Raw genomic sequence first — 17718 nt, 5'->3', positions numbered from 1 at the left:
CAGAAAAGTGAGAAGAAATTTTAAGAGTTTAAGTGGCATTAAAGCTCTGAGCACTTTAACAAAATGAAGCATAAAGACAGTCAAGAGCACATGAGCAACACATCCATGGAAAAGATTTTGAGGAAACAATTTTTATGAGGCTCAGATATTTGTAAAAATATACCTGGATAAGATGATTTTTCCCCTAAAATTTCAGATGGTTGTCTGCCTGACTGGTAAGCAATTTTATATCCCTCGCAAGCCAACATAGCACTCCAAATTTTTAAACTTCTATCACTGCATATCTTAATGAAAGAAAAGGTAAAACTGAGCCTGTCTATGACGCATGACTGGGAAAGGAAACATAAATCAATCCAACACACACAAAAAAACAGTTCTTGTTTTTTTGTTCAGGAACGGCCAAGCCACTGAGTGACAGAAGGCACCTACAACTGCTGGACGTGAGAAAGCGTGTTAACACAGGCCGGCTGCAGAAGGACGTGGGCAAAGAGAGCAGCGACCGAGTGACCAACGCCCTCCCTGGAACAGAACCCCTTTAGGATCGATTATTTCAATGAGTTACTTCTAAAACCTGGGTGTAGCAAAAGTTATGCATTCAGGCAAACTACAATGTCTCTCTTCTGCAAAAACAATCACCTCCACCACCATCATGGTAGCGACATTCTGAGTGTCTGCCATGTGCCAGGTACTCTATGAGATAGATGTTATGATTCTCAACGCACAGCAGCAGAGAGAAAAATCCCTCCCACCCCACCTCCCACACACACACAAAAGAAGAAGAAGAAAACGAAAAAAGAAAGGATATAGTTAAATTTTGTATTATATAATCAAATTATGACTCCCAGTGAAATCATATTTAAGATCTCAGATCATTCACACATGACATACACTTAATGAGGATCATTTTCTAGGTATAAGGCATTGCCTCCTTAGAGCATTCCAAAGAGTAACAGAAAACATTAGGGAAAAAAAACTGTACCTATTAGACGTTTTACACAACTCTTGATGATTTCACTGCCTCTTATGGCCAAAGAGCCAACACAACAGTTACAACTTTTACCTTGGGTTAAACTACATTTTACTGTTTTAATAAAGACTTCCTTAGCAAGATGGTATCCAGAATACCCAACTCAAACGCTAAATTTACTGCAATTTATGCATAACCATCTCATTTTCGTGAATGGTGAGTAGGAATTTATCTGAGATCACGGCTAACTAACATTGCTGATGCTACAACAGGCTTAAAAATGAAATTTTAACTCTAAAACTTTGGCTGAGAGGACTGTTTGATTCTGACTTCACCTTTAGATTTTAATCTGACCAGCATTAAGGAACCTAGGCATTAAAATCCATAGATTATCTGGTGCTTCAGCTGAAATGCGATGTAACTTTCCCTTTCAGGCCAATATCTCATCAGCCACCCCCTCCCACGATAGATTTGCAGTAAAACAGACATGAATACATAATCTGAAATCCTTTTTCCTTCCCAAAGGTCATCCTTTCAAGCATCAGGGTTGGAAAGGCTTGGTGGTATGCAAAGCTTTATTGTTGCTCATAAGGTGTAAAGTATCTGAAAACAGAATCTTAACGAATCAATTATCATGTTGCCTTTTGCAACAGCTAAAAGCCACAAAAGAATACGGAGTATAAGCATTCAAATGATGTCAATTCAGGTAAACGGCTAACGTCAGGACTTTCTACAATAAATCAGTACCTTTCCCTTCTTTTATAAAATTACACACCCTAAACCCAAGAGGGCTTATACAGCAAGACAGCTTCTATTGTCCTGGTATTCCTAAAATACAAAACCTGAAAGATGTTTAGTACTAATGTTGAAGCAAGCATGAAGAATACATTCATAGGTTACATTTGGGCCCTTCATAGCTCAGCCAAACCTATGAGTTTTTAACACTGCCACAATGCATATGACTCATAGGATACATGATGAATGCCCTCTCTCTTATTAATGCCAAGAACACTAATACTTTTATTCTGAATTATTATTCGACTAACTGAAGAGAATTATAATTGTGGGTCAGCCTGATACCTATAAAATCCAATCCTGAAAAAAACCTTTAACTAAAAAATAGTAAGAGGTATCAATACCCAAATATGTCTTTAGCACATCATCATCCTCAGCTCATCACACCTACCCTCATCATCATAATCCAAGAGCTAATGTTTACTGAGCTCTTACCATGTGCTAGGATTATGCTCAGGCCCTTAAAAGAACTATTTCAGTTAATATTCACAACAGTCCTGAAAGAAGAAGATATTATCACCATTTTACAGATGAGAAAGATGAGACTTAATGAAGTAATTTTATACGAGAGCATAACCAGTAAGTAGTGGGTCAGGAATGTGACCTCTAAGGATTTACACATTTGGAAAAATGAATAGATGAAGACTTAAAATTAGCTGAAATGTCAAAATTATTAATAAGTAGAAAAAGACAAAAATACCCATAAACCTCAGAATTACCTAGGGCCTTGAAAAGTTCTTCTCGTACAGCAGAGGTGAATTTTCTGACCAGACACAATGTTGTCATAATAGCAAAAAGCAAATTGTAGGATAACACAATATAGAAATTTCCCAGCCAATTAAACCTTCCAAAGTCTCCAAGTAGATCAAATCTAGTGATTCCTGTTAAAAATAAATAAAATAGCCCTTAATAAAATCAGGTACAATAAATTTATATATACATAACAAAATAAAGTACAAATCAGACGGATCAAATTCCATGGACTTTCTCATTTCTGTTGGTGGGATCCTAGGTAAAACGCACGGCTGTTACCTGGTGGGAAAACCCCAGTCAACCCAAAGCGACTCTGCCCACATATCACAGCCTCTTGGAAGCGATGAGCAATGGCGCTGACATGAGTCACTTGCTCAGAGGTTTCGCCTACATCCACAAGAAACCCACCGTGCCACTCGTGTGGGGCGGGTGGGTGCAGCCTGCTCCCCTGAACTAGGAAACCAGGGTCGTGATGGAAGAGACACCTGACAAACCCTCTCACCTCCCCACCCTTGTCCCCTCTTCATGCAGGCTCCTGTTCACATGTCACCTCCTCCGAGAGGCCACCTGATTTCCTTTCCCCAGACAGCGGACCTGCCAAGGCCCTCCACCCTGATTATGTTTCTTCACAGCACACACTGCCCAAAATGTTTCTTTTCCTTTGTGGTTTTTTTTTTTTTTTTTTTTTGCGGTACGCGGGCCTCTCACTGTTGTGGCCTCTCCCGTTGCGGAACACAGGCCCTGGACGCGCAGGCTCAGCAGCCATGGCTCACGGGCCCAGCCGCTCCGCGGCATGTGGGATCTTCCCGGACCGGGGCACCAACCTGTGTCCCCTGCATCAGCAGGCGGACTCCCAACCACTGCGTCACCAGGGAAGCCCTCCTTTGTGGTTTATCTATTGCCTACTTTCGCCACTAGAATGTAAGTTCTATAAGAACAGGGACTGTGTCATTTTCATTCTTATAATTCCAATGCCCAGAGCAATGCCTTGCACATACTTAAAACTTATTACATAACAAATAAACAAATAGAGTGATTCCTTTCCAAGGGAAAAAACACACACACACATTATTCATCTGAGTTGGATGCTACAGGCTTGTGCAGGGAAATGGCCAATGCTGGAAATACAGTGTAATTATGTCGTATAGGTTGCAAATGCAGTGCAGTTGTATCATATATGCATTGAAGTTACTTAAATTCACCTATACATATTTAAAAAACAAGTCTTTTTATTGAAAAAAAATCTGAATAGTCATTCTATTCAGTGAGCTCGTGTCCTAGGTCCAGTACTTATTGGAAAGAATATGTGAATGGTAGGGTTTTTCTGACTACTGGTAAATGAATAAATAAATAAGTAAAACAGCATTCAAGTGGTCAGTCACCCGAGAGATGATGGGATTGTTGACACTCTTTAAGGAAGAAACTGAAGAGCTACTCGGGGCCATATAAAATTTTAACCACAAAGGACTGTATAGACAAAATCATATACCTTTAATTTTATGGGTGATCTAAGAATTTCAAGAATAACTTTGACTAAACTCAATTTCATCTTATCAGCTGACTTTTAAACTTAACTCACATCCCCACTCAATGCAGTCCCATCACCTATTATACAGACAGACTCCACAAAAGCAGCTTATGGAGACAACAGAAAAACAGCCGGTTTCAAATAGCAGCTCTTTTGTAACTACATCTATCCAGGGCCAATGTATTTGAATCTGAGAGACAATAATCTATCATAATATTTTAAAGAAGTATAAGGTTAGTGAAAACATACAATAAAATATCTTTTAAAAGAAGGTAAAAGGGACCCAGACCCTAGTAGAGTATGCAGCATAGGTCACACCATGAGATCATGGCAACCATTCTGGCGGCAGTTTATCAGACTAAAGACTTAATAAGACTTCAATCTATTAAAAAGAATATGGGACTTCCCTGGTGGCGCAGTGGTTAAGAATATGCCTGCCAGTGCTGGGGACATGGGTTCAAGCCCTGGTCCGAGAAGATCCCACATGCCGCGGAGCAACTAAGTCCGTGCGCCACAACTGCTCAGCCTGCGCTCTAGAGCCCGTGAGCCACAACTACTAAAGCCTGCGCGCCTAGAGCCTGTGCTCCGCAACGAGAATCCACCGCAGTGAGAAGCCCGCGCTCCACAACAGAGTAGCCCCCGCTCGCCGCAACTAGAGAAAGCCCACGCGCAGCAACGAAGATCCAACGCAGCCAAAATTAATTAATTAAAAAGAAAAAAGAATATGTATCTAATCATATATATTATTTTTCAAATGAAGTACCACTTAATTAATTATTTTTTTTTACATCTTTATTGGAGTACACAATTGCTTTACAAATGGTGTGTTAGTTTCTGCTTTATAACAGAGTGAATCAGTTAGTACCACTTAATTTAAACTAGGCAGTTATATGTAAACAAGGTACAGTCCTCCCAAAAAGAACTTCAGTGGTTTCATGGCCCAGGGATCCCAGATAAGCATATCTGATTTTATGCATTTTTTAGAAAACATTTATTTATTTTATTTATTTATTTTTGGCTGCATTGGGTCTTCGTTGCTGAGCACGGGCTTTCTCTAGTTTCAGCGAGCAGGGGCTACTCTTTGTTGAGGTGCCCACAGGCTTCTCATTGCGCTGGCTTCTCTTGTCGTGGAGCATGGGCTCTAGGCGCGCAGGCTTCATAGTTGTGGATCGCGGGCTCTAGAGCACAGGCCCAGTAGTTGTGGTACGTGGGATTAGTTGCACCGCGGCATGCAGGATCTTCCCGGACCAGGGCTCCAACCCGTGTCCCCTGCATTGGCAGGTGGATTCTTAACCACTGCACCACCAGGGAAGCCCAGCATATTTGATCTTTAGGGCCAAAGACTCCCGAGAATCTGGTGAGAGCCACAGAATTTTTCACAAGAAAAACACACATACATGAGGCGGCAGGCATGCGCGTATGCGCACACACACACACAACAGTGCATATCATGAAGCTCATATTTATGGAGGAACTGACAAATAACAGAATAAAAACCCTCACCCAGATGCGCTATAAGAGTCTTATCCGGTCTCAAAAATTTTTGATCATACACCACCAAAAGCAAAAATAAAATTAGAGTACATATACCCATTATATGTGTATTTTAATTATTTATAAACTATTGATATATATGTACTACTCACTGACATATACATTATTTTACACACAAAACAAAAACTTTAAAAATTATAACAATAAAAATAAATACAAGTTCTAATAGTTTCTTCACACAGCCCAATGACTTACTTTGTGAATGGACGGGAAACAAACTCCACTTTGGAAACCACTGTCATATGCTAAATAGCAAATTGGCACCGCCCAGAACTTGGCCTGTGTCGTGCTGGGACAGCACCACTGCATGAGAGTGAGGTCGGGGGCAGAAAGCACTCGCAGAGTGAGAATGGAAGGTATGTTATGAACAACAGAAAAATACTTTCACTAGAACTTCTTAGTGGACTCAACTTGGTATCTCGAGAATCAGGGTCAAGACCCAGTGAGAAACACCAGGCGAAGCGCAATCTCTCTCATTAAATGTTCTGGTCCCCAGATACCTCAGGTTGGCCTCACAGACAGAAATCCAGGAGTCTGTTGCTAGAGTACACGTGAGGCAGCAGACAAAATACTAGAGATTATATAGGGACGAGCTCTAAAGACCTTGCTGTTTCAAATTTAATGTTTTAAAAATCTAACTAATATCGACTGACTAAAAGATTACTCTGGTACCACACAGTTCTTCACTTCTGAAAATCTTCTATTAGACAAGAAGCCTTAAATAATCACTTTTCTAAAATGTCTGAGAGGATTGTGTCACAGCAATAATTAAACTGTACAATGTACTTTTTATTTTAATTCTTTTCTTCCAGTTTTATTGAGATATAATTTACATACCTCACTATGTAAGTTTAATGTGTGCAGCATAATGATTGGACTCACATACAAAGGAAATGTTTATTACAATAAGTTTAGTGAACATTCATCACCTCAAACAGATAAAAACTTGGAAAGTTAAAAAGAACTTTTCCCATGTGATGAGAACTCTCAGGATTTACCCCTTAACAACCTGCCTCTACAGCACACAGCAGTGTTAACTCTAGGTATCATGTTGCATATCACACCCCTAGTACTCATTTATCTTGTAACTGGAAGTCTGTACCTTTTGACGGCCTTCATCCAGTTCCCCTTCCACCCACCTCCCGTCCCTGCTAACCACAAATCTGATCTTTTTTCTTATGAGTTTGTTTTTGAAGTATGATCGACCTAAAACACTATGCAAGTTCCTGTTACACGACATAGTGATTCAATACTTCTATATATTTCAAATGATCACGATGTCTAGTTGCATAGTTATTGACTATATTCCCCACACTGTACATTTCAGACCGTGAATTTTGCAACTCTAATCTCCTCACCTATTTCTTTCCTCCCCTTACCGCCCTCCCTCTGGAAACCACCTGCTCTCTGTATCTATAACTCTGTTTCTGTTTTGCTATGTTTGTTCATTTGTTTTGTTTCTTAGATTTCATATTATCAGTGGAATCATACAGTATTTGTCTTTCTCTGTCTGACTTATTTCACCAAGCGTAATACCCTCTAGGTCTACCCATGTTGTCATAAATGGTTATATTTCAATCTTTTTTATGTTTGAGTAATATTCCAGTGTGTGTGTGTGTGTGTGTGTGTGTGTGGTGTGGTGTGGTGTGTGGATATATACACACATCACATCTTTACCCATTCATCTATTGATGGGCACTTTGGTTGCTTCCATATCTTAGCTATTATAAATAATGCTGCAATGAACATAGGGGTGCATACATATTTTCTAATTAGTGTTTTCATTTTCTTCAGATAAATACCCAGGAGTGGGATTGCAGGATCGAATGGTAACTCTATCTTTAGTTTTTTTAAGGAACCTCCCTACTGTTCTCCATAGTGGCTGCACCAGTTTACACTCCCATCAACAGTGCAGGAGGGTTCCTTTTTCTCCATACCCTCTCCAGCATTTATTATTTGTAGACTTTTTTTTTTTTTTTGCAGTATGCGGGCCTCACAACGCGGGCCCAGCCGCTCCGTGGCATGTGGGATCTTCCCGGACCGGGACACAAACCCGTGTCCCCTGCATCAGCAGGCAGACCCTCAACCACTGCGCCACCTGGGAAGCCCCTATTTGTAGACTTTTTGATGATGGCCATTCTGACCAGTGTGAGGTAATATCTTGTTGTAGTTTTGAATTGCATTTCTCTAATAATTAGCAATGTTGAGCATCTTTTCATGTGTCTTTTGGCCACTTGTATTTCCTATTTGGAGAAATGTCTATTTAGATCTTCTGCCCATTTTTTGATTGAGTTGTTTGTTTTTCTGATATTGAGCCTTTGTATATTTTGGATATTAACTCCTTGTCGGATATATCATTTGCAAATATCTTCTCCCATTCAGTAGGCAGCCTTTTTCATTTTGTTGACAGTTTCTTTCATTGTGCAAAAGATTTTTAGTTTGATGTAGTCCCAGTTGTTTATTTTGCTTTTGTTTCCCTTGCCTGAGGAGACAGATCCCAAAAACATATTGCTAAGGCTGATGTCAAAGAGCATACTGCCTATGTTTTCTTCTAGAATTTTTATGATTTCAGGTCTTACACTTAAATAATCTGTTTTGAATTTATTTTTGCACATGATGTGAGAGAGTGGTCCAGTTTGATTCTTTTGCATATAGCTTTCCAGTTTTTACAACACCATTTATTGAAGAGGCTGTCTTTTCCCCCACTGTACATTCTTGCCTCCTTTGTCATAGATTAATTGACGTAGCTGCATGGGTTAAACTTCTGGGCTCTCTATTCTGTTCCATTGATCTATGTGTCTGTTTTTGTGCCAGTACCATGCCGTTTTGATGACTAGCTTTGTAGTATAGTTTAAAATCAGAAAGCATTGATACCTCCAGCTTCATTCTTCCTTCTCAAAATTGTTTTGGCAATTCAGTATCTTTTGTAGTTCCATACAAATTTTAGAATTATTTGTTCTAGTTCTGTGAAAAATGTCATTGGTGTTTTGATTGTACTGAATCTGTAGATTGCTTTGGGTAGTATGGTCATTTTAACAATGTTAATTCTTCCAATCCATGAACACAGTATTTCTCTTCATCTTCATTTTAACAATGTTAATTCTTCCAATCCATGAACACAGTATTTCTCTTCATCTGTTGTGTTGCTTTCAATTTCTTTCATCAGTGTTTTCTGAGTACAGGTCTTTGCCCCCTTATTTAGATATATTCCTAGCTATTTTACTGTTTTTTGGTGCAATGGTAAATGAGATTATTTTCTTAATTTCTTTTTCTGATAGTTTGTTGTTAGTGTATAGAAATGCAACAGATTTCTGTATACTGATTTCTGTATATTAATTTTGCATCCTGCAACTTTATGGAATTCATTGATGGGGTCTAATAGTTTTTTGGTGGTGTCTGTAGGATTCTCTAAGTATAGTATCATGTCATCAGCAAACAGTGACAGTTTTACTTCTTCCTTTCTAATCTGGATTCCTTTTATTTCTTTTTCTTGTCTGACTGCTGTGGCTAGGACTTCAAATACTATGTTGAATAAAAGTGGCAGGACTGGGCATCATTGTCTTGTTCCTGATCTTACAGAAAATGCTTTCAGCTTTTCACCACTAAGTATGATGTTAGCTGTGGGCTTATCATATATGGCCTTTATTATGTTGAGGTATGTTCCCTCTACCCAGTTTGTGCAGAGTTTTTATCATAAACGGATATTGAATTTTGTCAAAAGCTTTTTCTGCATCTATTGAGATGATCATATGATTTTTATACTTCAAGTGTCTTAATGAGATATATCACATTGATTGATTTGCAGATATTGAACCATCCTTGCATCCCTGGAATAAACATCACTTTATTTATTTATTTATTTATTTATTTGTGTACGATCCTTTTAATGTACTGTTGAATTTGGTTTGCTAAGATTTTGCTGAGGATTTTTGTACATGTTCCTCAGTGCTATTGGTCTGTAATTTTTTTGTGTGATAGCTTTGTCTGGTTTTGATATCAGGGTGATAGCATGCCTTCCTCTGCAATTGTTTGGAATAGTTTGCAAAGGACAGGTGTTAACTCTTTTCTAAATGTGTGGTAGAATTCATTTGTGAAGCCATCTGCTCCTGGACTTTTGTTTGCTGGGAGTTTTTATTACTGATTCTATTTCATTACTGGCTATTGGTCTGTTCATATTTTCTATTTCTTCCTGGTTCAGTCTTGGGAGACCGTACATTTCTAGGAATTTGTCCATTTCTTCTAGGTTGTCCATTTTATTGGCATATAGTTGTTCTTAGTAATCTCTTATGATCCTTTGTATTTCTGTGGTATAGGTTGTAATGTCTTCTTTTTAATTTCTGATATTAATTTGGGCCCTCTCTTTTTTTCTTAATCAGTCTGGGTAAAGGCTTATCAATTTTGTTTATCTTTTCAAAGAACCAGCTCTTAATTTCATTGATCTTTTCTATTTTTTTTTTAGTTTCATTTATTTCTGCTGTGATCTTTTACAGTTTCTTTCCTTCTACTAACTTTGAGTTTTGTTTGTTCTTCGTTTTTCTAGTTCTTTTAGGCATACAGTAAGATTCTTTATTGGAAATTTTTCTTGTATCCTGAGGTAGGCTTTTATAACTATAAATGTCCCTCTTAGAATTGCTTTTGCTGAATCCCATAGATTTTGGATCGTTGTGCTTTCATTTTCATTTGTCTACAGGTATTTTTAAATTTCTTCTTTGATTTCTTCAGTGACCCATTGGTTGTTTAGTAATGTATTGTTTAGCCCCCACATGTTTGTGTTTGGGGAAGTTTCTTTTATTGTAGTTGATTTCTAGTCTTATAGTATTGCAGTTAGAAAAGATACTTAATATGATTTCAATTTTCATAAATTTACCAAGACTTGTTTTGAGTCCTAGCATGTGATCTAGCATGTGCAGAATGTTCCTTGGGCACTTGAAAAGAATGTGTATTCTGCTGCTTTTGGATGGAACAGTCCATATATATATATATATATATATATATATATATATAAAGTCCATTTGGTCTAATGTACTTTTTAATTAAAAATACCAACACAAGAAAAAGTAACAATACTTAAAATTTTAACTTAATAAGACATACAAATGTAAAATACTTCAAAATCTCTATTTCTAGGGAAATATATAAAAGGATACTAAGGCAGCAAATTTTAAAATACTACTAACTATAAGAAAATTTCAATTACCAAATGCTGTCATTTCACTCTCCTAGTCAAATACTGAAATGCTTATTCCCATTCAGAAGTTCATTTCTTTAAAAGATAAGTAAAATATATACCAGGTAAGAAGCTCAGTTAGTTAAACAGCAGCTAAGCATAAGGCCACATTATCTAATTATCTGTCAATAAAATACTCTTCATAACAAACCTAGTGCAGCTCCCTGCACTAGGATTCAACTGAAAATGTTTTATGCATAATTCCTTAAATAAAGATCTTTTTTAATCCGTACCTATAAAGAACTAAGGTACAAAACAAAACCTCATTTCAAGAAAGAGCTGGTTACTCCACCTGCAATCTGAGTCAAGAGAATTTACGTTTGTTAGCCCACCTGAGTCAACTTAGACTTTTAGCAAGCAGATTCATGTTCCTTAGCTAGCAAGAAGTTGAGAGAGAATTTATAAAGCTTGACACACTAAAAGGATCATTAAAGTAACTTTCTCAATAAATCATGTGTGCTGGCATATCACACAGATGGCTGACATGAATATCCATGGCTTTAATGAAAGACTGCCAAAAAGAGCACATACTTTTAATACAAAAAACAAATTTATAAATTAAGTGTTCTTTGACAAAACATTGGGATTAACACATTTCCCCCCCTCTGGATTCCCATAATAGTTAGTATAAATTATTATCTTGACTAGATTTTTAAATTCCCTTCTCTAAACAGGGCTTTTGAAATAAATTTACCTACACAGTGTCAAAAAATAAATGTGACTTAAAGAGTATGAAATAATAAAATCTACAATCAATTTTGAACATCATTAATTTCAGGACTAATGTAAATAGGCTCACTGTCAATTATTTTATTTATTCACAAAGAAAGTAATTCTAAAACTAATGAGAGGTTCCACTTTTGGGGGGGTAACAGAAGATGATGTTAAAGGAAAGAGTTTAAATCTGACCAGTCTTACTCTGCAAATAGATTTTCATTATATTACATGAATTAGAAATATGTTTATTGACTTCAGATTCCAGCCAAAACTAAGTGAAGGAGACCAGATTTTCCCTCACACCTGAATCAATTAAAAAACTGGACCAAATATACAAAACCGTGGTATTCGAGACCTTGAACATCTAGCAATGAAGGTCAATGATGCTGAGATGAGAAACAAGCAAGGTGGGCTCTTTGTCTGTCATAGCTCCTGCCTAAAGAGGGCTTTCTGACTCAGAGTGGAAAGGAACAGGGACAGAGTCCAACCACCTCATTGAGTTAAAGAGGTGCAGGTGGAGCTTGGGACAGCATGGTGGCTAGAGAGCTACACAGGGTGGGAACCTGAAAGGTGTGCACAGGACATCTTGAGTATTCAGTCAGGAACTGACCAATACGTTGCTTGTGGGAAAACAACCAACCCAGAAATGACACAGATGACAGAATGAGTATGAAGGACATTAAAACAATTATAACTATATTCCTTATATTTCAGAAGCTAGAGGAAAGCATGAACTTGTTAAGTAGAGACATAAAACATATAAAACAGACCCAAATTTACCTTCTACAGAGAAAAATTACAATGTAACGTATAAAAAATACATTAGATGGGATTAAAGACAGATTAGACACTGCAAAAGAAGAGATTAGTAAACCTGAAGACATTTTCAACAGAAACTACTCAAAATGAAATACAGAAAGCAAAACAACAAAAACATGAATGGAGCATCAGTGACTAAAAAAGAAAATGATTATGTCAATAGATGCAGAAAAAGCATTTAACAAAATACAGCATCCATTCGTAATAAAAACTCCAGCTAAGCAGGAAAAGAAGGGAACTTCTTCAACCTGGTAAAAGGCATCTACCAAAACAAAGAAAAAAACAAAAACTATAGCTAATACCAGTTAATGGTAAAAGTCAGAATGCTTTCACACTATGGTGAGGAACAAGTCAAGAACATGTGCCCCCACCACACTTCTATTCAACATTGTACTGGAGGCCCTAGATAATACAGCAGGGAAGAAAAATAAATAAAAGCATCCATATTGGAAAGGAAGAAGTAAAACTGCCTTTATTCACAGACATCATAATCATCAAAGTAGAAAATTCAATGAAACCTATAAAATAGATTTAAAAGAATTACTAGAACTAATAAGTGAACTTATTAGCAAAGTTGCAAAATAAAAGATCAACACACAAAAATCAACTGTATGTCTACATACTAGCAATGAACTATTGGAAACTGAATTTTTAAAAAAAATACCATTCACAACATTATCAAATGTGCAAGCCCTGAACATAAAACTACAAACACTGCTGAGACAAATGAAAGAACTAAATAAATACAGACTGTTCAAGGACTAAAAGACTCAATATTGTAAAGACATTAATCATCTTCAATTTGTTCTACAGATTAAACACAATCCAAATCAAAATCCTAGCGGACATTTGTGTGAAAAATGACAAGCTATTTTTAAAAGTCATACAGGAATGCAAAGGACTCAGAATAACCAAAACCACTCTGAAAAAAAGAACAAAGCTGAAGGACTTACACTACCTGATATCAAGTCTCATGATCAACCCACAGAAATCCAGATGGTGTAGTATTGATGTAAAGACAGAGACATCGATGGAACAAAATAGAGTTCAGAAACAGATCTGCACCCACACATACATGGACAATAGATTTCCAACAAAGTTTCAAAGGCAATTCGGTGGAAAAGAATAGATTGTTCAAGCAGTGGTGCTGGAATAATTGGTTACCAAATGCCAAAAAATAAACTTTCATTCATACCTCATACTATATATAGAAATTAACTCAAAATAGGTCATGGACCTAAGTATAAAATTTCTAGAAGAAAACATAGGAGATAATCTTTGTCATCTTGGGTTAGAGAAGATTTAACTAGGTATGACACCAAAAGCACAATCCATAAAAGAAAATTTGGTAAATTTGTTTTCATCAAATTAAGAATGTCTGTACTTTGAAAGATATTGGTAAAAGAATAAAAAGACAAGCCACTGAATGGGGAAGATATTTGCAAGTCAGGTATTGTGATAAAGCACTTTTAAAAAATGAGCCAAAGATCTGAATAAATATTTCATCAAAAGAAAAAATACAGATGGCAAATGAGCACGTTAGTCATCTGGGAAATTCAAGTTAAATCCACAAAAAGATACCACTACACACCTATTAGAAGGGCTAACGTTAAACTGACTGACTAAACCCAGTATTGGTGAAGATGTAGAAGAACCAGAGTTTTCCGACACTTGTGATGGAGATATAAAATGGTATAAGCACTTTGGAACAGTTCGGCCATTTCTTTATAAATGAAGTATACACACAGGCATTCCATTTCTAGTTACTACCCAAGAGAAATGAAAGCCTAAGTCCATACAGAGACTTGGATGTGAATGTCCATGGCAGCTTGATTTACAATAGCCAAAAGCTGAAAACAACTCAAATGCCCTTCAGTGGGTGAATGGAAAAACAAATTGTGGTATATACGTACAATGGAATACTACTCAACAATAAAGAGAGTGAACTACTGACACAGGAAACAACACTGATGAATCTTAAAATAAATACACTGAGTAAAAGAAACCAAAAAATAGTACACAGTGTATGATTTCATTTATAAAAATTCTAGGAAATGTGAACTAATTTATAGTTATAAAAAGGTCAGTGGTTGCCTGGGGATATTGCTGGGGCGGGGGTGTGGGGGAGAGGGACGGAGACGGGTGTGAGGGAGGAAATATACAGGGCCAAAAGGAAACATCTGAGGGTGACAGACTTATCCACTATCTTGATTTCAGTAACAGGTTCACGGTTACACAAGTTATATCAAAACTTATCAAATTATACACTTTAAATATGTACAGTTTATGATATGTCACTTATACCTCAATAAAGCTGTTAAAATGCATTTATCAGGCTTCAGACTATACACCCCATATCATGCATGAATATATTAGTGTATGGCTGTGTCAAGTAGATTTAATTAGAAATTCTATATTTCTGTATTTGCTGTTGTGGTATGAGTTAAATTTTAAAGTATTTTTGAGTTCCTATTCATATTCTTGACCCTACACAGGTACTGTAAGAGTTACAAGTAAGTATGTATAACATTTATTCCCTTCATGGAATTGAGAGTCTTCCTAAGAAGATTTTCGTGACATGAAACACTTTCGGCACAACTAAAAGTCTTTGTACAGTTAAGTGAAGTGAAAAATTGAAAAGCACACGAGTTCCTCCATTGCACACATGTCCTAAATGCTATGTGCAGACACTGGATACACTTGATCATTACTTCCCTTAAGGAGCTCACAGTTTTATGGAGCGAAGAGAAAAGTGAGCAGTTAGAACACAATGCGACAAGTGACATGGCAGATATGTGGAGGACTGAGAAAAGTATTTTGGGAGTACACAGGAGGGAACTTAAAGGGGGAGAAATTCAAGGAAAACTTTACCTGTGGAGTTAATGGTGAGCTGACTCTTAGATGGCATGTTAGGTTATGCCAGAGAATAGGTGATGACAAAATTATTCACGGCAGACGAAGTAACATATTCAAAGACATAGTGGGTACACAGCAGTATTTGCTTCCCATCCCAACACAAATGAAGAGCACCCCTTTTATTCATGATGGTTCCAAATGTAAGGCTCGGAGTGGCAAGAGATGAAGTTGGACATACAGGCGGAGTTAGGCATAAATGTTCTTCTGTGCCACCTTATGGAAACAGGTAATTATTCTAATGGCAAAAGACTTTAAAGCACTGGGAGCAGGGTAATGACAGGATCACATTTTCACTGTAAGAGAAAGAGGTGCTGAACTAACCCTTAGATCATGACTAAACTTTGGGTGGAGAGGAGGGTGGAGGAGACACTCCCGCCTGGGATGCTATCAGCACAATAAAGGCCCCTGTTGTCTGATCCCTCTTCCTTTATCAAGTGCGTAACACTAGGGAGACAAATAAGTCAAAGACTGACTCATAGTCCTAACAATATTCAGGCCTCAGGAGCAAAACTACAGCTACATAAGGAACAACCATCTCTGAGAACAATCTGAAGACTATCAGAACAGATTTTTCAACAACTAAGGATATAAAGAAAAGGCCACTTCGAGATGGATGCGCAGAGACTTGGTCTAGTCAGAACCCACATCCCCCAGTGTAGCAACCCACAGCAGGAGGGATATCATGACGGCACAGGTGGCCCCTGAGGAGCAAGGGGTCCAGGCGCCATGTCAGGCTCCCCCGCCCAGGGGACCTACACCAGGAAGATGAGCCCTCACAACGTCTGGCTTTGCAAACCAGCAGAGGCTAACCTCCAGGAGAGCCAGAGGGCTGCTGTAAGCCAAGACTCCACTCAGGAAGGGCACGTGCACCAATGCATTCGCTCTGAGTTCCAGCAGAGGCAGCTGGAAAAGCAACTGGGTCATACAAGGAGACTCATGACTAATTTTAGGGGCTGTGGAGGAGCAGGGATCTGGTGGAACTTTCTCCAGGGACAGAAGTGCTGCCATCTTTCTTTTACTCTCCTTCCACCTGGATGGCCTGGTACTGGTAAGCACCATTTCTATCACTGTCCATGAACCTAGCTAACACCATGTGGCCCATCCTGGAATTCCCCTGAGGACCAGCCCTGCCCAACCCGCCCACCCCCTCCAAAGCGGCTCCTGCCCCACCCCACCTGGCAGGTGGCCACAGCCAGCACTGGCGCCCCTCCAAAGCAGCTCCTGCTCCATGGGGCACCAGTGTGCCCGTAGCAGTTGCAGTCAGCTGGCCTGGGGGCCAGCCCCGCCCACCAGTGCCCCCTCAGCAATCATGGCCCAGCCACAGCAGGGAGGTGCATGCACCCCACACAAGGGGATGTCCCTGAAGCACCTGGCTCTGGTGACTGGGGGTGGGATTCACCACTTGGCCCCACAAGACACCTACATACAGCCATTCCTTCAAGACCAGGAGATGCAGCTGATATGCCTAATACACAGAAACAGACACAAAGAGGCAAAACGAGGAGACAATACCTTCCGGATGAAAGAACAAGACAAAACTCCAGAAAATGAACTAAATGAAATGGAGATACGCAATTTATCAGATAAAGAGTTCAAATGAATAGACACAAAGATGCTCACCAAACTTGGGAGAAGAAAGGATGAACTCAGTGAGAATTTAAAAAAAGAAATAGGAAAATATATATATATATATATATATATTTTTTTTTTTAAATCAGAATTGAAGAATATAATAACTGAAATGAAAAATACACTAGAGGGAATCAACAGATGAGAGGATACAGAAGAACGGATCAGCAAACTGGAAGACTAGGTAGCAGAAATCAATCAGAAGAGCCAAAAGAAAAAAGGACTTAAAAAAAATGAGGGTAGTTTAAGGGACCCGTGAGACAACATCAAGCATGCTAACATTTGCATTACAGGGGTCCCAGAAAAAGGAGAGAGAGAAAGGGACAGGAAATCTATTTGAAGAAATCAGCCTGACAGCTTCCCTAACCAGGCAAAGGAAACAGACATCCAGGTCCAGAGATCCCAAACAAGATGAACACAAAGAGACTCACACCAAGTCACATTATTATTAAAATGTCAAAAGTTTAAGATAAAGAGAGAATCTTAAAAGCAGCAAGAGAAAAAACAACTAGTTACATACAAGGGAACCCCTACAGTTCAGCTGATTTTTCAGCAGGAACTTTACAGGCCAGAAGAGATTGGTATGATATACTGAAAGTACTGAAAGGAAAAAACTTACAACCAAGAACACTCCACCCCAGGGGTCCCCAACCCCCAGGCCGTGGACTAGTACTGGTCCTCAGCCTGTGAGGAACTCGTCCGCACAGCAAGAGGTGAGCGTCAGGTGAGCAAGCGAAGCTTCATCTGCCGCTCCCCATCGCTCGCATTACCACCTGAACCATCCCACCCCCCCTCCCCCATCCATGGAAAAAT

At 38.5% G+C, this 17718-nt stretch overlaps 1 protein-coding gene across 7 annotated transcripts in view; it reads right to left on the bottom strand.

The window, feature by feature from the left end:
- LMBR1 (limb development membrane protein 1) overlaps positions 1-17718 on the bottom strand; it is a 160728-nt gene that overhangs the window by 22712 nt on the left and 120298 nt on the right. For 6 of the 7 annotated variants that reach the window (XM_027101379.1, XM_027101378.1, XM_027101377.1 and 3 more), the window contains one exon: positions 2482-2643. The exons of the other annotated variant lie outside the window; for it this stretch is intronic. In XM_027101379.1, the coding sequence (XP_026957180.1) occupies positions 2482-2643 (162 nt within the window). The remainder of the gene's footprint in view (positions 1-2481; positions 2644-17718) is intronic. 7 annotated transcript variants of the gene reach the window in all.

Source organism: Aethalodelphis obliquidens, unplaced genomic scaffold, assembly GCF_003676395.1.
Source record: "Aethalodelphis obliquidens isolate GAN/ISIS:26980383/991018 unplaced genomic scaffold, ASM367639v1 scaffold5, whole genome shotgun sequence".
Taxonomy (NCBI): domain Eukaryota; kingdom Metazoa; phylum Chordata; class Mammalia; order Artiodactyla; family Delphinidae; genus Aethalodelphis; species Aethalodelphis obliquidens.
Note: the sequence above shows the minus strand (reverse complement) of the source record. Positions and strands in the feature narration are given on the sequence as shown.